The sequence below is a fragment of the Pogona vitticeps genome, chromosome 15 (assembly GCF_051106095.1).
Source record: "Pogona vitticeps strain Pit_001003342236 chromosome 15, PviZW2.1, whole genome shotgun sequence".
Lineage (NCBI taxonomy): Eukaryota > Metazoa > Chordata > Lepidosauria > Squamata > Agamidae > Pogona > Pogona vitticeps.
Genome location: NC_135797.1, coordinates 8,983,778 through 9,003,465, shown reverse-complemented (window position 1 = coordinate 9,003,465; position 19,688 = coordinate 8,983,778). Strand labels below are relative to the sequence as shown.

At 47.6% G+C, this 19,688-nt stretch overlaps 1 protein-coding gene across 1 annotated transcript in view; it reads right to left on the bottom strand.

The window, feature by feature from the left end:
* Positions 1–1,484: 1,484 nt before the first annotated feature.
* PPP2R5B (protein phosphatase 2 regulatory subunit B'beta) overlaps positions 1,485–19,688 on the bottom strand; it is a 38,141-nt gene continuing 19,937 nt past the window's right edge. Inside the window, exons 5-13 of the mRNA XM_072984466.2 lie at positions 16,985–17,115; positions 16,111–16,170; positions 13,087–13,195; positions 12,186–12,239; positions 10,463–10,513; positions 9,004–9,123; positions 7,763–7,890; positions 6,238–6,339; positions 1,485–4,993 (exon numbers count right to left, since the gene is read on the bottom strand). Coding sequence (XP_072840567.1) covers positions 4,846–4,993; positions 6,238–6,339; positions 7,763–7,890; positions 9,004–9,123; positions 10,463–10,513; positions 12,186–12,239; positions 13,087–13,195; positions 16,111–16,170; positions 16,985–17,115 — 903 coding nt within the window. The 3' untranslated portion in view covers positions 1,485–4,845. The remainder of the gene's footprint in view (positions 4,994–6,237; positions 6,340–7,762; positions 7,891–9,003; positions 9,124–10,462; positions 10,514–12,185; positions 12,240–13,086; positions 13,196–16,110; positions 16,171–16,984; positions 17,116–19,688) is intronic.

Genomic DNA, 19,688 nt, shown 5'->3' with positions numbered 1-19,688 from the left:
GTAATGAGGTCCATCTCCCCACATTTCAACACGCACCAAGTAAACCAGATTTTGGTTGAATATCAGGAAAAACTTCCTGTTAGAGCAGTACGACAGTGGAACCAGTTACCTCGGGAGTTGTTGAGTGCTCCAACACTGGAGGCATTCAAAGAAAACTTGGATAATCACCTGGCAGATATGCTTTGATTTTACTCATTAAATATGGTAGTGCTAACATAATGCTCTTTTTAGAAATCAAAGTACAGTGGTGCCCCGCATGACGACGATAACACGTCCCATTGAAATCGCTGTTTAGCGAAATCGTCGTCGTGCGAAAACCCTTTCCCATTGGAATGCATTGAAACCGTTTAATGGGTTCCAATGGGGAAAATACCTCGTCATCCAGTGAAGATCACCCATAGGGAAGCCATTTTGCGAGCACCGATCAGCTGTAAAAATGGCTGCCCTGCGAAGCATGGATCCGGAAAACACAGGGCAACCATTTTGCAAAGCTGGCAATCAGCGGAAATAATCGTCGTCTTGCGAACAAACGGTTCATGAAGCACGGACATAATCGACGTCCAGCGAAAATCCCCCATAGGAATGACTACTTTGTGAATCGCTATAGTGATCACAAAAAGTCATCGTTACACGGATTCGTCATTTAGCAGGGTCGTCGTCTTGCGAGGTACCACTGTAATGTCTAATGCTAATGCATTAGAGAATTTGAGCCTAACTTCAGACTTTGGTTGTATCACATAAATGAGCGAGTCTGAGTGAACCCAAAGGCCAGGCTGAGTGAGCTGCAACATGGAATTTCTACCATATATTCCATATAGAATTTCCCATCATCTGTTATCATTTGGCAGATAACCCATTGGATGTGAGCCTCTGATGGATCGCCAGTTGTTGTTGGGCTAGAATGCCCATCAGTCTTAACCAGCATAGTCTGGTGGGGATGATGGGAGTTGGAATCCATCAGCATCTGAAGGGCTTACACACTGCCTAGCTGTTGATTTAATGTTAACATTTAGAAAGGGCATCACACACATCTGGAATGCACATTTTGGAAGGTTTTAAGACTTCAAGTTTGTTAAAGCTGCAATCAAAGGAGAAATTATCAAAAATACGGGTGTTTTACTAAAAGACTGGCCTCACAGTAAGGCTGCGGAAGGGCCCCAGTCAACGCACTCCACCCTACCAGCTTTTCAAAAGTTAGAAGACACTGTAAGGTTATAAGAAATTGTCTGTCTAAATAAACTAGCTCGGTTTGTCCACCCAGCTAAAGAGATAACCAGGAAAGGGCTGTGCGGTTACACAAGGTTACACAAATGTAAGAGCAAGTGATAGCTTTTATTGTAGGACTAAAAAAAATCAAACGAATTGCAAGCTTTTGTGGAGATAAAAAGCCACAGAGTTTTTCACTCATTGAACAATACAAGTGGAGAAACAGAACAAGAGGCACCCGCCTTTCTTCAAATAGTTTTGCTCATTTTTTAAAAAAAAAATTAGATGAATTCAGAGAGAAGGGCAGTAAAGAAAGGCCCATCAGTTCTGCTTTCTCTCACATCTGACTTGTGCAAAACTGGGTAAAGTTTGATCAAAAATGAGAAGTGTAATTCTCGCCCATTCCCACAAGGCAACAAGATAGTAAGCATTAAGTTCTGGATGCCGAGATTTGGAGCTCCATCCAGCCGAAACAGCTGCAGGGTTTCCAATTACCTCTCGAAATAAATGAAGAGACACCACTGGGGGAAATGAATCTCATACTTGGCCTTTATCTGACGCATTTGAAGAAAAAGTCCTGCCAACAGCTACGCCGAGCTGCCGCCCACCGATCCCGAGATACAACCCGCCCGGTTATTTCAACTGGGAAAGCAGCAGCACCTGTGTAAAATTCTGGGTTTCTAGGTCTTACTATCTGGAAAGCTTTTGGGACCAACACAGCTCTAGAAAAGATAAGACATAAATTGGGGGGGGGGCATCAGAAGAAAAGAGCAAGACGCACACAAAAATGTCACCACTTGTGTGCTGTCAAGTCGATTCCAGTTTATGATGACCCTTTTCAGGGTTTTTAAGGTAGTACTTGGAAGTGGTCCCCCCTTCCCTTCTTCTGGAGGTGTCCTGGGACGGTGCAGCTTGCCCACGGCTACACAGGCTGGCCCTTCTCCCAGGCGGCCCAGTGGGGGGAATCGAACTCCCAACCTTTGCCTCTGCAGCCAGACACCGAAACCGCTGAGCTACCCAGCCAGCCGAGCCACCTCTCGCGTTCCAAAAGGCCACGGGCAGGAAGGGATGGTAGGAAATGGGGGTGACCTGCTTAGACCGCCCCGCCGATCGAGAAACAATGGGCTGATGACCCGCCGAGGAGTGTCGAGGGTCGAAATTAAATATTTTATTGCTCTTCTAGCAATCCAGACCGCCGACACCAGTTTCATCGATGGGAGGACGGCTGAGTCAGTGACCCACCCGCCGCGAAGCTCCTGAATAATACCATAGCAAATAAGCTGTGACATGAAAGTTTCTTTTTATTGAATACAGACTCGTCCAGCAAAAGGAACACAGGGCAGGGGGGGAGGAGGGTTCATGGTAGTGAATTTTTCAATAAATAGACCAATGCCAACCCCCCCGCCCACCAACTATCCTCCAATAAAATAGCTTTCTTCTTCAACATCTGTCCCGATACCCCCCCGCCCCACCCACCCCCACCCCGCCCCCACCCCATGCCTCAGAGCCTTCTTGTGTGGAAACTACACCAGTGCGGCATCTAGACACACTACAACAGCGTCCCCCCCGACGTGGACACGCGCTCACCCATGTGTGTTGGACTACAACTCCCACCGTGCAACATGGGGGAGTTGTAGCCCCTCAGGGATTGGGGAAGCCTGGAACTACAGAGAAAAAGTGCGCCTGGCTTACTACAGTGGCCCGATCGGCTTCAGTGTTTTGCTAAAAAATAAAAACCTGTAAGACACATGAACACCCTCCCCTTCCCCAAATAACCACCTAGTGACTATTTCTTGTTACAGAGAATGTTTTTGAGGTCATCATGCCCAGAAAAAGAGGGATAGGAAGCAATGGGGGCTGTTTCTAACTTCCACCCTAACCCTCCCCAAAGAGAAACATCCTCCGGTCGTGACGGAAAAACCATATGCTTAAAAACCAAGGGAAGAATTAGGGCTTGCAGGGTGTCTCTGGTTTTTTAAAAAGTCTCCCAACAGTCCACATCACCCTGGATTTCAGACTTCCCAGTGTCTCCAAGGAATCCTCCGGAAAAGGAAGACTCAACACTAAGAAGAGGTCGGCCGCTGGCCGCCTTCCTGATGTTGCTGGCCCGCCCAGCGAGGTGACGGGAGCTGCGGTCCGGCAGCAACATCGGGAGAGCCATGACGGGCCCACTCCTGGATTACAGCACCCACCTCTTCCCTCTCCTCCTCATCTAAGCTTCCCTTTTGAATGCCCTCTTCATGCCATGCTTCCCCCCCACACACACCCCACCCCACCCCACTCTTTCCTCCCCTCCCTCCCCCCAAATGCTGAGCGGCTCCAGCCCAAACGTCCCTGTTTCTACCTGTGCAACCAACAGCCCTTTCTAAAGTGCCAAGAGTTTTAATGCTCTTCTCTATTTGATCTCTCTCTCTCTCTCTCAACTTCTACTTGTGGCCCACAAACAACCTAGAGTGGAAGCGGCCGGGGGGGGGGAGCGGCCGGGGGGGGGGAGAGAAACACATAAATCTTGAGCAACGCTCCACTTCAGGGTTGTGAGAAATCTAAGCAAAGTGCGCCCAAGTGTCTTCTCCTCTCTCTGTTATTCATGCACACATATATGTCCACCACTCCCGCATCTGAAGTCAGCCAATGTTTGGAAACCAGATCGACAAAACGTTTAGGGAAGGAAAAAAGCAACCTGTGCCGCCCCCCCCCCCCGTTTGAACCCCACATGTTGACAGGGGGGGAATGGGAAGCTGCCAGTCCTGTGCCCACCATCGGGCAGCTTAAACCGAACCCCATCCTCTCAGTTCACGTTTTCCCCCTCGATGAAGATGTTACTTCTCTCAAGAGCTGGCTGTGGAGAGAGGAAGGAGCCTGGACCCCAGTTCTTCTGGACGAGGGGAAGAGCAGCGCGTGAACCGGGGTGTGTGTGTGGCTGCCAGAAAAAGGACAGGAGTCTTTTCCCTGGATACTTCCGATGGGCGGGGGGGGGGGTATTCCTCACCATACCCAGTTGCAAAGGGTCACCGCAGGCACAACCCGGCTCCCCCTCTCCACCAGGATCATTCTGTTTAACTCCTTTTCCCTTCCTCTCTCCTCCCCTGCTTTGACCCCCCCTCCCCTTTCCTGGAACACCTACACAGACAAAAGCTTTGGATAAGGAGGTCTATTGCTTTATACAGTCATGGGCTCTCTGTGTCCCCCCCCCCAATGCCACCCACAGCTAGCCTAGACACCGAGTCCCAAGCCTCTCCTGTCTCCCCAATGAAGGAAGAAAGCTGTTTTTTTTCCCCTGTGCTTCCAGCGGCCAACACCACCCCACTTTTACAGGGCACACACACACCCAACATGGAGGTGGGGGGTCTTCTCCACCCCTCTGCCCACCCCTCCCCAAACAGCCGTGCACTCGGAACCAGGGCCTCGCAAGCCACAACCAGTGGGGTTGAACAGTGGGGAAGTGAGTCGTGCCCCAAACGTTCGGGGGGGGGGAGCAGAAGGTATGAAAGGTTTCGCACAGGCTCGGCTGGGGGGGGGAGGAGAGCGGAAGGGGAGGGATGCCCAGCTGTCTCAAGACAGGTACTGGCACCAGTGTGTGTGTTGCTCCCATGCCGCAGCAGGGGAGGGCGGGAGGTTCCCAGGGAGGGAGGGGGGCCCCTAGCTGGCCCCCCCGCTCTGCACAACCAGGCTGTGTTGCAGGTTCAGGCGGTTCATCTTGGCCTCCTCCAGTCCTTGCAGCTTCCGCAGCTGCAGTTCGTCCAGCTGTCGCCACAACTCTTGGCGTTCCTTCTCTTTCTTCAGTTCTCTGGGGGGGGGGGAGAGAAAGGAAGAGACAAGGGGGTGGGAAAAAGGGGGGGGGAAGGAGGAGGTGGTGTGAAGCTTGCCGGTGGCTGAGTTGTGCCGCTCGAGGTCCGCAGCCCCTCCGACATTGCTGTCGTGCCCATTGTCGCTATTTCTATACTGTATCATGTTCTCAAATGCAAACAAGCAGTTTGACACCACCGCTGGGGAACCATACAGACAACCCCAGCAAAAGTGCAATTGTAAAATGTAGGATGAGGATGTAGTGACTTGGGGTTTCTTTAAAAGGGATTTGCAGAAAGAAATAAGCCCAAGAGCCAAACAACCGACCTATTGGCGTCTGCTTCCCACAGGTTCCATTATGGGCCAGGCCACCTCCAGAGAAATGGCCATTCCATCAAGTGGACCAGCAAACATTGCGGCCCCGGATGGGTTCTTTGTGTCTTTGGGCTCTGCTAGAGAGAGCCGTTCTTCTGAAGTGTCCCCTACGTCCAAATGACATTTCTATTATTCCCCTCCGTCCTGATTTTAAGCCCAAGTTCTCACAACTTTTCCTTCCCCATCAAACTCTTGTTTCGAGTAGACTTTGTCTAGAGGGGCAGGGTATAAATTCAATAAAAGTAAAAGTAAAAAGTAAAAAGTTTCACTTCATCTTATTTTCTTTTTGCTACTTTGTCCAGGGGTGGAGGTGGGGGCCGAGTTCAGCATTTTCCCAGAAAGAGTGGGATTTTCATATTTTTGGAACTAGGCCTACCACAATTCTCTATTCTAGAGAGTTCCGCTTAACACACCAGACGCCTCAATGTGGCTGATCGGGGAAGAAAGGCCCAAATCCAAAGGTTCTGATGTCCAGCTAGTTTTCACCCCACCTCGTTTCTTGTGCAGAAAGGAATCACCTAACTGGCACTTCGGGCAGGAACCAGAAATGTGGGCTGAGCTAGGCCTCAAAGCCTTCCAGTTCAGGACTCTTTTTTCCCCAGGCGAGCCTTGTCTGTGATGTAGAACTCCTAAGACGGAGAATTATGAGTTGTGTGGTCCAAAAAATAAAATTTTTTAAAAATCCCACCCCTTACTGGCTAGGAGCTGTCTTCTGTGTCTCTGCAACTGTCACCATGTCTCCGAATTTAACTCCTATCCATCACCCCCTAGCTAGCATGACTGCGGACTATGCGGTCTGGTAACGACAAGAGTTGGGGTCCAACACATCCAGATGGTGGAAGAGATCTAACCCATCCTTAATGCACTTACTGTTGTTTTTCCACCTTGTAGGAGGCAGTCAATTCGTCAAAGAGCTTCCCGTTCATCTCCATGAAGGTCTTGAGGACGTTGTAGACCAGAGAGACAATGGTCCTGGGCGACAGGGGGACACAAGATACGGAGAAAGATTAAAACATTACCCGTTGCGGCAGCTACGCTGACCCTGGCCAAACCACAGGGAGAAGGCATCGGAAACAGCCAGCAGCGAGCCCAGATAAGGCAGGCACCCTCCAGTTTATGCAAAGCTGTGCTTCCATGTCATAGGTCAGAGGGAGAAGAGAGTTTATTGATTGATTAAGCTATGCGCTCAAATCATGTCTTCTGCTGAAGTAATCGTAGCAGGACGAGGAGCACCCCTCCTTCCCACTCAGTTCTCACAACCACCTTGTGAGGTAGATACGAAGCAGAAAGGATGGCCAACCCCAAGGTCATCGGGGGAGAGTCAGACCAGGGCCAGGATTTCCCAAGCCTTATTAAGCCACGTTGACCCTTCCTTCCCTCCCTCCAAAATTTATTTTATATTAAAACAAAATAAACAAAAATTGACAGCAAAAACATAAACTAAAATACAATCGTAACTCAAAATAAGTGTTCCCCGCCACCCTTGGAATGTATGTATGTATGTATGTATGTATGTACGTACGTACGTACGTACGTACAGTGGTGCCTCGCATAACGACGTTAATCCGTGCAGCAAAAATCACTGCTAAACGATTTCGTCGCTATGCGATTTTAAAAAGCCCATAAAAATGCATAAAAACCTGTTTAATGCATTCCTATGGGCAAAAAATTGACCTTAAAGCGAAGATCCTCCATACGGCAGCCATTTTCGCTGCCTCTTATGCGAGGAATCTGTGCGAAAACACAGCGGCCAGCCATTTTTTTACCTGGCAGCCATTTTGGAACCGCTGATCAGCTGTTAAAAATCATCGCTTTGCGATGATCGGTAAGCGAAACCAGGAACCGATCATCGCAAAGCGAAAAAAACCCATTTAAAACATCACAATGTGATCGCTTTTGTGATTGCAAAAAGTTAATCGCTATGTGGTTTCGTCGCTAAACGGAGCACCCATTAAGCGAGGCACCACTGTATGTATGTGTGTGTGTGTATGCATGCATACATGCATTTTACATTGCACATCCCATCTCTATCCAGAAATATGATTCTTCTTTTTTACCAAATACGTTTGTTAAGAAAGCATTCTGCATCTCCTTAAAACAATTTGTTTCCAATATTTCTTTTTGAACTTTCAATTCACACATTAATTTATCATTGATAGCCATGTTCCACATGTCTTTGTGCCAATCCTGCATATTAAACTGGCTATTCCTCCTCTCCCCTCCCCCCCCGGCAGTTCTCTGCAAATATTTGTCTTGCACATCAGCCCCTTTCAAGGGCGGCTTTTGTGCTCCTTTTTTGAGGCCCATCAGGGACCTGGCCTGCACCTCGCCATCCCACCAGGTTTTTCCTTGCCTTCCTCTTGCCTCCCAACCCACACGGGCAGAAAAAACTCACGGGTTCCAGTGCTCCTTGGAGACGCGGTAGAGCGTGCCAAAGATTGTGGGCAGCACCGTGTGGCAGTTGTCCTCGACCAGGCTCAAGATGTACTCGTTGTTCCAGAAATACAGAGCCCGCTCTGCAACCTGCCAAGGGGTGGGGGGAAAGAAGGACGGGGTCACAGACGTGGCTGGGGGGCCGTGGGGGGACAAGTCCTTGCTCTCACTCCCAGGGAGCCCCAATCCGCCTGCTGGCTCTAACCAGAGCAGATCCACAGAATCAACAGCGTAACTCTAAGTCAACCCTTCTGTAAATCCTATCGATTCTTTGGGGTCTACTCAGTTTGGACCAAGCAACTGGATCTGCGTCGCAGATAACTTTGAAAACCAAAACGAAAGAGGGGGAGCCGTTTGTACCGCACGGCTTTCCTGCCCCTTGGGTCCCCCAGGTGTTCTCGGACTACAGCTCCCAGAAATCCTGACCAGCCCAGCAAGGGAACCGCAGGTCGAGGTGGACAAAAACAAAAAGATTCAAAATCTGCAGGCCGCCGATCCCTCTGGGTCCACCACTGCAATTCCATAGTAACGTTCAAGTTGTCCGATTCTCCCAAACACTTCGTCGGGCGAAATGGTTAAAACCCGATTGTGATGGGAGTCGGGAAGCACAGAGGTCCAAAGATCTGGATAAAGAGGTCCAAAGATCTTCCAAGAGGAAGGCTGCAGTTTTGACAAACCGGCTGGCAGGGGAGCGGCAGGAGCCTCGTGGCACAGCGGTTAAGATGCAGCACTGCAGTCAAGCCTCTGCTCATCATCCGAGTTCAATCTGAAGGGGCTCAGGTGGCTGGCTCAAGGGGGGCTCAGCACTCCACCCTTTAGAGGTTGGTAAATGGAGTGCCCAGCTACGGGGGGAGGCCATGTTTAGAAGAAATGCAGCCGAAGAAATAATGGCTCCCCATCTCTCAGAACACAAGGCCAGCTAGGAATGTGATCCTTGGTTTTAGGGATCTTCAGCTCCCAAAATTCTCCAAGAATTTCCCAGGCAGATGTCCTGGAGTTTTAACCAAAGACAACCCCCCACCACCACATTTCACTCACCTCGAGCAGGGCCTGCCTTCAAGGCGGCATGTACCTCCCCTCCGCAAGGCAGTAAAAAAGTCCCTTAGGCCTGCCCATGCCCTGTCTCTCCCTCCCCCTCATGAAGAGTGGCTCCCCAGTCGAAGCAACGTAACGAGACTCCTGCCTCTCCCCGACGAGGAGTACCTGGAAGTGGGGGCTGGCAATACATCGAGCCACCTGCTTGAAGAGGGGCTCCTGAATCTTCACAAACTGAGAGGGCTCAATGACATCTAGGATCTCCTCTATTTCTCCTAAGAACATCACCTGCTCAGGTGAGAGGCAGGTAGAAGGAAGAGAAAGGGTTAGACAGAGGGAAGGCACCAAGCGGCTGGAACAAAATGCAGTTGCACGTATTACGCTCGACAAATTAATTATCTACTATCTGTTTAGTTTAATTTCTTGTTGCTATGAGACCTCAGGTGAGAACTGATTTATTTACTAAATTATTTTTTTAAAGAAAAACCCACCTTCCTCCTTAAAAAGGACTCAAGATGGCTTACATAATTAAAAGACAATATTTAAAGCTAAAACCGGTAAATAACTAAAAAGGACCAAATACCACACTAAAAGATGGTAAGCAAAAGCAACACCAAAAACATCCCATTCAGGCAGTCAGTCCCTGAGGGAAAGCTTGCCTGAAGACAAAGGTCCTTTGTCTGCTTGCGGAAGGACAGCAAAGGCAGGGCCAGCCTGGCCTCCAGTGGGAGGGAGTTCCACAGTCTGGGAGCAGCCACAGAGAAGGCCCTCTCCCGTGTCCCCACCAAACGCGCCCGCGAAGGTGGCGGGACCGAGAGAAAGGCCCCCTCTGATGATCTCAACACCGGAGCTGGCTCATAAAGGGAGAGGCCGTCCCTGAGAGAGCTTGGACCCAAAGCCGTTTAGGGTTTTATAGGTTAGAAGCAGCCCTTCAAACTGTGCCTGCCAGGGGAGCTTTAACATGTGCAGGGGAGTGTGGTGTGTGTGTTTGTGTCTCTCCACGCACGCCCGGACATGTGTGTTTCCATGGTTGAGCTGACGTTCTGAACCCAGGCCTCCAAAGATGTAGTCCATTGCTCTACCCAGCACCTCACACTACTAGGTATCCCCATTCCTTCCTTCCTTTATTCATATCAGAGTGCTGCGCAATTTAAAATTAGGAACATAAATGAAACATAGGTAAAACTGAAAACAAATTAAAATGCTAAGATAATGTGACTATTTTTGACCCCGTTTAGTTGGCTAGTTATTTATGGAGCCAAAGGTTGGGAGTTTGAATCCCCCATGGGGCCTCCTTGACAGGGACCGGACCCGATGATCCAGAGGGTCGCCTCCAGCACTGCAATGCTAAGAGGATGTTGATATCCTGCCCCAATAGGATCTGTTTACTTTATGTCACTCTCCCTGTGTATCTCCCTCTGCCCATTTTATCGATGCAACAACCACCTTGTAAGGTAGGCAAAACCTGTAGAAGGAAAGGGTAAAAAACCCACAGGCCCTTGGGTCACCCATGTCTTGTGGGAAAGGGAGGGGACAGAACCTGGATCTCCCAAACTTCAGCTGCTTTAATGACTATTTCATACAAGCAACATCTTCTCTTCCCCACAAAAGCACAGCATTTCCGTACCTCCTTCTGGGTGCAAGTCTTTGGCCAATATTTCAGTAGACCACGGATCACCTGGTGTGGGGTGGATGGGGACAGAAGGAAGGAGAGAAGAGGAATATGTCAGAAACCTAATCCGGCACCAGTGTGGGTGGCTCCTGTCCGCAGTCACTCCTGCTGCTCTGCTATGCCTCCATCCTAACAGAGGTGAAGGGGCCCTTCCCAAGCACGCCACAGCCTCTCTATTGATATGCAGAAACAGAATCTGCCCAAAATCTAGAAGCATCTTCCAGTTAAGGCAATAAGGTAGTACGAAAGCCCTCCAGTTAAGATGGACTCAACGATGGTCGACACGAGTACCCGGCCGGGCTGGACGAGATACAGCGCCTGTTCTAGGGGAAGGAGGATAGTCCGGTGGCCAGAGGACCTGCTTACCATGGAAAACCACCCAGGTCTGGTCCACAGCCTCAATGGCATGATGGAGCCAGGGCCGGCGGGGTCAAAACGGCAGGATTTTCTGATTAGCAGGGACTATGCCAGCACCTGTCACCAGGAATAGGATGTTTTAAAAAAATTTTCCAGACTACAAATATTGTAATTCTCCATCCTGTGCATTCTACCTACCTTATAGGCACCTTGCAAATACCTGAACATGGTGCACCTTGGAGAAAGGCTTTGAGGCTTAGCTAGGACTGGTTCCTCCAAGGGCGACTTGCTCAGAAAGAAAGCTCCCAGAAAATGGAAACTTGGGTAGGGCTTTCCTGGTGAATTTCTGGGACTTGTAGTCCAAAAGACACAGATACGAATCCCTCTAATGCAAAGTAGTTTTGCTCCCAAATGTTCAATTAAGAGCCATGGGCTTTGCAAAAGACCCGCTCTCCATCCACTCTTATGGACTGAGCAAGCAGGCCCTTAGGCAATTGCAATGGGCTTCTGCACTTCCAGATTCACCAATAGGCCATGCTGCCTGGCAACGTGCTGAGTTAAAGAAAGTAGGTGATGGAGAAAACCCTTCTCTGCCCAAGACTTCTGAGACCTGATGTTAGATGGATGTGACCAGCCTTCCACTAGCCATTTCCACTTCCCATTACCCTCAGCTATACCAAATAGGGAGGATGGTAGGGGTAGCCCCACACATCTACAGGATATTACACTGGGCAAGCTGGAAGTGCAGTACATGATACAGTGCTGCCCCGCATGATGACGATAATCCATCCCATTGAAATAGCTGTTTAGCGAAATCGTCGTCATGCGAAACCCTTTCCCCATTGGAATGCATTGAAACCCATTTAATGCGTTCCAATGGGGAAAATACCATGTCGTCCACCAAAGATCGCCCATAGAGAAGCCATTTTGCGAGCGCTGATCAGCTGTAAAAATGGCTGTCCTGCGAAGCATGGGTCCGGAAAACACAGGGCAGCCATTTTGCGAAGCCGACGATCAGCTGTAAAAATCGTCGTCTTGTGAACAAACGGTTCGCAAAGCACGGACCAAATGGTTGTCAAGTGAAAATCCCCCATTGGAATGACTATTTTGCGAATCGCTATAGCGATCACAAAGTCATCGTTATGCAGATTCGTCATTTAGCGGGGTCGTTGTCTTGTGAGGTACCACTGTACTGGCTTAAGCTTAGTCTGATATAAAGCCTTTCCCTGCACTCAACCCCTTCCCCTCCAGAGGCAGGGATGGCCAGCACTACCAAACCCACAGGCATCATGCCACTGCTCTTTGGCAAACGCTAACTCACATGCTCGGTCAGAGTTGCATCTTTTTCCAGGAATTGAACCACACAGTAAGCCAGCTGCAAGAGAGAAGAAAACAGAGTGATAACTGGAGACCAGATTAAGCCATAGCTAGAGATTAAGCGAGAATTTGTATTCCCATTCGTTTTGCACAAGAATTTAATCAAAACATGTAAACTACTTACTATTCAGGATGAAAACAATTCAAGATTTCGAAAATTTCCAAAGAAAGAGTAACCTGATCAATCCGGACAGCCACAGAGGGGTTTGGTCTTTTAATTCTTAAAAGTCTGGGGTTGAACCATGATGATACTGAATTAGGGTTACCACCTCCCCCACCCCATTTACAGGCTCCTCATAGTTAACCCTGATATGGAAAAAAACATCTACCACTGCTCCTCCAGGTGCTGAAAATGGCTGCAGTTCTTGCGTTTGGCCAGTGCAAGCCGAGAGCTTTTGTTTCTACGCCTTTCAAAAGAATTGGCCAGCATTTGTACATTTTCTCCATTCCAAATCAAGATTTTCACCTCTCCCCTCCCCTCTCTCAGAGGCTCCTCATTTTAAAGATTTGTAAGATTGAGATCTATTGACTTTGAAAGGCACACATGGGGGGGGGGATATCATTTCCGTCTGTTTTTTGAATTACCTAAACCTGCAAATCACATATCCAGGATGGAAAGAATTTAAGAAGCCAGACGTTCTGATGTCTGAAAAAGCAGGACCCACAAATCTGCCTTTCTCCCAAAACTTCTCCTGCCCCCCTCGTTTCCCTCTGCAGCCCCAATTGCAGGACCCAGCCCTAAACCACCCTATTGTAGACATTCCACCCCCAGCTGCTCCCCACCCTGAAAATAGTTTTGTGACTGTTAGCAGCCTGAGAGGCCGATGCTTCTGCGCGTAGCTCACCTGAGCGTGGAATATGGAGAGGGATTTCACCGAATGAAGCGGGATGAGGACCCTCACTAAGAACTGCTTGTGTTCGGTCTTCAAGGGCAAGGCGAAGCCGTTGATTATACTGGGAGAAGGAAAGAAAGCAAAGAGAAACCCAGAAATTGGCAACGCTGGGTTCCTGCTGGGTAAGGAACCGTCCCGACAGCACCAGTTGCAAAACAGTGAAATTCAGTTTGTCTCGTTTAATTAAATTAAATTCCTGGAGTTTAATTCCAGGAACACCTAGGGATGCAAGGCTGGGAAACCACTGACGCAGAGAGCCCATGGGCCGGTTCTTCCACAGTCGGGAATTGAACTCCCCACCTCCGGTTCTGTCGTTAAGCTCTCCAGCCAGCATAGACTCTGCCTCTCTTCCAGGGAGGTATGGATGGCTTTACTGCAAAGCCGGCTAAGATCAAGCCAGTTTCAAGGGCCAAATGGAGAATTGAATCGAGACCACGCCCCTTGATCACAGGACTAATTGTGCTAACCCCAATATGGGGAGGGGGGCAACTGCCACCCTCTAGATGAGGTTGGACCCCTATTAGCCCACGGAAAAATAGCCCATGGTATGTGCGTGGAGGAGATGGGAGTTGTAATCTAACAATATATTTGAGTTGCTGGGCTGCCTCAGGTCAGCCATCCCGATGGTATGCAACCTGTCTCTCATGGTGGGCAGACGGCACCGCTTGGCTTAATTTTAAAAGCACTCTGTAACTAATTAAAATCCCACAAGCCCAGAACTCAGAAACGTTACTCTGTTCTCCAAAATCCTGTCCTGACCATGCTGGGTAGGAGATCTGGAGTGAAAATAAGTAACTTTATGATGTATGTTTTTCTTAGAAATATTTCTGTATCACTTTTCATTGGAACAAATACCAAAAAATTCGACAAAGAAACCCTTTTAATATATATTATTTTTTTAAAAAAACACAGCAACAAAGAAATTTTCAAACAGCTCATGACTGTCAAAGCAGGGAGGCAGAGTGAGGAGGTGTGTTTTAAATTGGCATTTGAAACATCCCTGTGTCTACAGCCATAACCCAGTGAGGGCTCAGGGTATGTTCCACGAAATGGTATTCTGACGGCATAAGTCTCCCTCTGCAACAGAGTGACTAGACTGGGCCACAGGCCTTCCAGAGGCCCGGTCCACCTCCTTCAAGTACACTACTGGGCCTCTGGTCAAGCACCACGAAACAGATGCCCAACCATGCACACGATAACAAACCAGACGTCAAGATATGAAATTTTTCTATGGATATAGTGTTAAAATAATAAAGGCCGTTATAGGAGAATCAGACCTGAGAATTTAAGTACTTTTAAAACTGAGATTTGAATAACAGTTTACCATAACCATTGGAAAACAGTGAGTGCGTTCCAGCTGAGCAAGGTCACTTCATCATAACAATCCTGCCAGTTTAACTTGTTTGCAAATAAAACCAAACATAAACGAAGGATACAGATTTTATAACTTGCACTCTTTAAAATTCTAATGTCCTGGTTTTCCAGGTTTTGGAGGATCTAGATCTTTTATGCTACCAGCCTTTATTCCTCCAAACTCTGTAAAAATGTTAGTCATAACAATAATGTTATCAGTAGGAGAAGGATTTCTGACATGTATTTTTTTTTCCCCTGCAGCCTACATTTGAGCTTATGGGTGGGTCTGAACAGGTTTATGAGTAATCTGGTGAGAAAGGCCAGATTACTCATAAACATGTTTGAATTTGTTTATGGGTTCAAATGCAGGTTGCAGAGAAAATGCGAAACGTCATAAGGAACCCTCCCCTCTAGTTATCAGCATAGTGGCAACTTGCCAGGTTTCAAGTAAAAAACAAACAAACTCATGGGAGTATAGAAAGTGCAGGAATAATCCAATTTCCTGACACAGCACTAAACTGGGCTGTGCTATGTGAGATATTATTCTACTGCCAAAGGGAGATAATTCTGAGGAGTGTGTTCCACCACAGGGAAGGCCCGTCTCCGTGTCAATGCTAAAGAGAAATCAATAAGGTGTGACATGGGGAGTGAAGCCAGTTTTTAAGCAGAGCAGAGGCTGATTGGCCTCCTGTCAAGGATGATGCAGCAGCAGCAGATTTCCTACCTCTACAGAGGTCACAAGACATAAGCTTTGGAATAATCCTAAGACTTCCTTCTCCCTCTCCTGAGAAGAGGAAGCCACAGGCTCCTGTTTGCAGTTCCTGGAGGTGGGAGGTGATCACACTCAGGGCAAAGTGATGATGATTTCCCCTTCCCCTGTTGCCATTCTGTCTAAACTTTGGATTTGCACTCATAGCACCTAAAAAGAAGCCCAATTTGAAGACAACAGCTTGGCTAAAGGGAGTGGGAAGAGCGTATGGCAACAGGGAAAGATGATGAGGGATGCTTTAGCAGAGGAAATCTGTCCTGGTTGGACTAGATGACCTTTGGGAGGGTCTCTTCCAGCCCTACAACTCTATGATTCGAGAGCTCAAGGCTTTCCTTCACAGTTTTAAAAGAAGCATTTACGTAATTTCCAATTCCCGGACTAATAAACAAATCAGAGTGCAATTAATCTAGGAATAGGCGATTTCTGGGTTTTGTAATACGATTCTCAGAAGGAACAGGATTTTTTTTTTATTTCTCAGAACACAAATCCCATCTTTCTTCATTTTAGAAGTTCTACCTGACTTACACATGTTACGGACAGCTGGGAGAAAGGCCTTCGCCCAAAGATTCCGAGGCTGAGCTAGGCCTAGCTCCACCCACGCTTCGTCCTCCTGCCCCGGTGGCAGCTGGGAGCTTTCTTTCTGCACAGGAAGCTGGGCAGAGTAAGGCCTAGGTAAGGCCTGGTTTTTCCCAGGTGAGCGTTAGCAAGGGAATGTTAAGCCACCTCTGTGGACTGATGGCAACAGCGGGGCATGGCAGACATTAAAAAACATATACACAGGACTGTCTGTGAATATCCATCCCCTAAACACCACTGTAGGACTCTGACTCCCACAATATCAAAATGCGGTTTACCTTCCCAGGATCTCCAGCAGTTCTGCCACTCCGTTGAAATGCTCTGTCTCATAGATAAATCTGGCCATATGGGATGAGAAAGAAAGATAAAAGGTATGAATCATCATGTCATCACTATCGTCACCATCACCACTATCATCAAAGCATCCTCTGGTGCCGCAGGTGCTCATCCTGGCCAGTCCTGGTTACAGCATTGCGAAACGAAGGAGAATCCAAAATCATAGGCTGCTGGATCAACTGATACAAGAAATGAGGAGCAGGTCTTTTGTACAGTTAATGGCTCTTTACTACACAATCAAAACTAAACCACCCCCAAATACTTTGCAGGTGCACTAAGGAAAACCCAGTTTTGTGCCAGCTATTGCAAGGACTTCTGCTAAGCAGAAAGGGCATTCTCCTCCGCCACCTGAGGAGGTGCTGGAGGATGTCACTGTCCCTATTCCTCAGAAAAAAGAAATTCACCCTGTGAGTCCTGACGCCATTTAGTCACTGGGTACCACCCTGCTACCAACACTCTTTTCCTTCCCTTTTGCAGATCGAGAAAGCGCATGGATACCAAGGACCGAAATCAAGGAAAAATATAACTAACGCCTAATTCTCCCTAAGATAAGTTAAGAAAAGGAAAATAACCTCTCCCTAGTTTGGGAAGAAGAGAAAAAGCAAAGGGCAAACTTATTCTGATCTGGTTAGTGCAAAGAGTAATTAATTACACTTGCAACTGGTTGCTTCTTAGCTCTGGATCAAGCCACCCATGTACCTCCAACCCCTTTTCTTTTTCTGACTTAAGAATGCGATGGGAGCAGAAACGGAGCGATGGGATTTCAGTCCACGCCTCCAGAGCCAAGCACAAAGTGGGGGAGACCAGAAAGCTCACCGTAAAAAGATGTTGTTGCACTGTTTGCGGATATAAGCTCGCAGGCCCAGAAATTTGCCGTAGACACGGTGGAGGATGGTCTTGAGGTATTCGCGCTCCCGGGGATCCTCGCTATCAAAGAGCTCAAGGAGCTGAAGGGAAGGGAAGGGGAGAAGAAGTAGCAGTTTAACTCAGGGGTTCAGGTATCTAGCTATGGAGCCAGAGGCAGGAAGTTCAATTCCCCGCTGCGCCTCCTTGACAGGGGCTGGACTCGATGGTCCACAGAATCCCTTCTAGCTCTGCAGTTCTAATATTACAGATTACACTGATCACCACAATCACCCATCTCCTGAAAAGGACAAAAGCCTATCTCACAGCCCTAATACTCCACTCCCAAGCCAACTGCACCAGAGCACAGAGTGCTGTCCTCTGAAGATGCCGGCCACAGAGACTGGCAAGACGTTAGGAAGAACAACCTTAAGAACATGGCCAAAGAGCCCAAAAAAACCCCTCAACCACCATTAGATCCCGGCCGCGAAAGCCTTCGCGAATACATTGTTACAGATTATTATCATATAGTACTAGTTAACAAAGGAGTCCAAAACGCTGACAGGTGATAACGATTTGAACATAACACGATGACTGAAATCCTCTTTTTTACATATGTGGGAGGCAAAAAGTGTAACATTTACTTTGCTTCAGGCCGGCAATTAACAAGCCCCCAAGCCAGTGGGTGTGAGCCGCCTCAAGAATCATGACGGTGAATTTTTTATTACTGGTCTGAAGGGAGTGAAAAGTGCTCCCTTTGCTTTCTGTGTGCATTTAAAAACAACAACACTGCAACAGGATTTCACCCTCTAAAATCTAAAGCATAGCATCCCAATACAAACAGTCAGAGATATACCAATGCACATTTGATCAAGCAGCCTAACTTAGGCCAGGAAAGAGCCTGTCCTTTTTCTTTTCAACTATACCTCCCAGAAGCCTCAGGGGATGCTGTGTGTTGTAGTCCAAAAAGGGGAAGGGCTTTGTCATCCTTCAACTTGCAAACCATTTCTTTCAGAAGCAACAAAATCCTTTTAAGAGAAAGAACTGCCCCCAAACCCAAAAAACTGGAGCAGAGGAGGTCCTTGTTCTGCAAGTTTTGCCCTGGATGTTTAACTGATTAAAAAAACACCCCAGTCTGGCTCAAGTCCAAGGATCCTCATTCAATGGTTCCCACAACACTGCAGGAAAAAAATGTTATTAAAACAAAAATGAATTTGATGTAAATCATCGGCAGATGTCACTACAAACTTCAAATAGTCTAGGGGTGAAAAAAGGATTCCAAAGAGGCAGTCACATTAATCTGTTACAAGCAAAAAAAACAAACAAGAATTTTGTAAGAGATTAATCTTGTTATTTGGGATTTGGAGGGACTATTATCTACTTAATTAGATAGGGAAAATATTACTCAGAATTCCAGGTATAGGCATAGTTCTTGGTGGAATTTGTTTAACAATTTCCTTTTTAAATAATTTTTAATCATCATCACCCTCTTAGAATTGCAGAGCCAGGGGGCACCCCATAGATCATCAGGTCCAGCCCGTCAGGGAGGCCCAAGTGGAGGGAATCAAACTCCCAACCTCTAGCTTTGCAGCCAATACCTAGACCACTGAGCTATTCAGCAATCCTTAATCACTTTTTGTCTGTTGTTTTCAATTCTTGTCTTTTTAAAAGGCCACTTTGAGTCCCACGGCTGTGAGAAAGGCAGCAAAGAAGTGCAATCAGCAACCAAAGGGGGAAAAAAATCTGGAAACTGTGATCTCAACAAGGAATTTAACACAAAACATTGTGACCCGTCAACACCATCCTTGATGCTGGCCATTCACAAAACTATGGCCGATAATGCGTCACCATTACAGCATCAATTGGCTTATCTCCATAAACTAATTGGCTTACCTAGCTCTAGCATGTTTACGTATGTTATCAGTAACTGCTTCGTGAAGACTGCTATTAATAACACAATTGCTACTTTCAGTACCTTGGCTTTCATTCCCCCCCCCCCCAACAGACTGTCGGTAATCCTTAGCTCCCAATCACATGTACTGTACACGTATGTACTTTTGGAATGACCACCCTTTTGCATCTCACAAAGTGAGTGACAATCCATAAGAGATCCTGCTGAAATAGATTTGTTAGGCTTTAATACAGCACTGGGCTATTTATTCTTACGAGGGGAAGTTTACGAATCACAACTTTAAAAAAAAATCAGTGGACAAAACTATACTCTCCTTTTTATACCTTCCACGTCCAACTCACTGTTTTTGCCTCTGCTGTAGCCAGAAATGTACAGGCAACCACAGCGTCAGCCAACTTTGGGTTGGAAGATTACCCCGTTTAGCTCCCCAAGCCATCGCCAACATGCCTTGTTCAAAAAGTGAATCCAGCAATGAGAGGCTCACCAACTGTTGTAACTCATCTCCAACCACCAACCCGAGATACTTTTATCTGACCCTTTCTCCAAACATGATCCACACTTTTCCAGTTTGCATTTGGATGGAGCAACACCATTACGAGTCTCATCTTTCAGTGTTATCCCTTGTTTCACTTTGGACTGTTTCATTATGGGGTTTTAAAGATACAGTGGTGCCTCGCTTAACGAGCACACCGTATAATGACGAAATCGCATAGCGATGCGGTTTCCGCGATTGCTAATGCGATCGCTTACCGATGGCCCCAATGG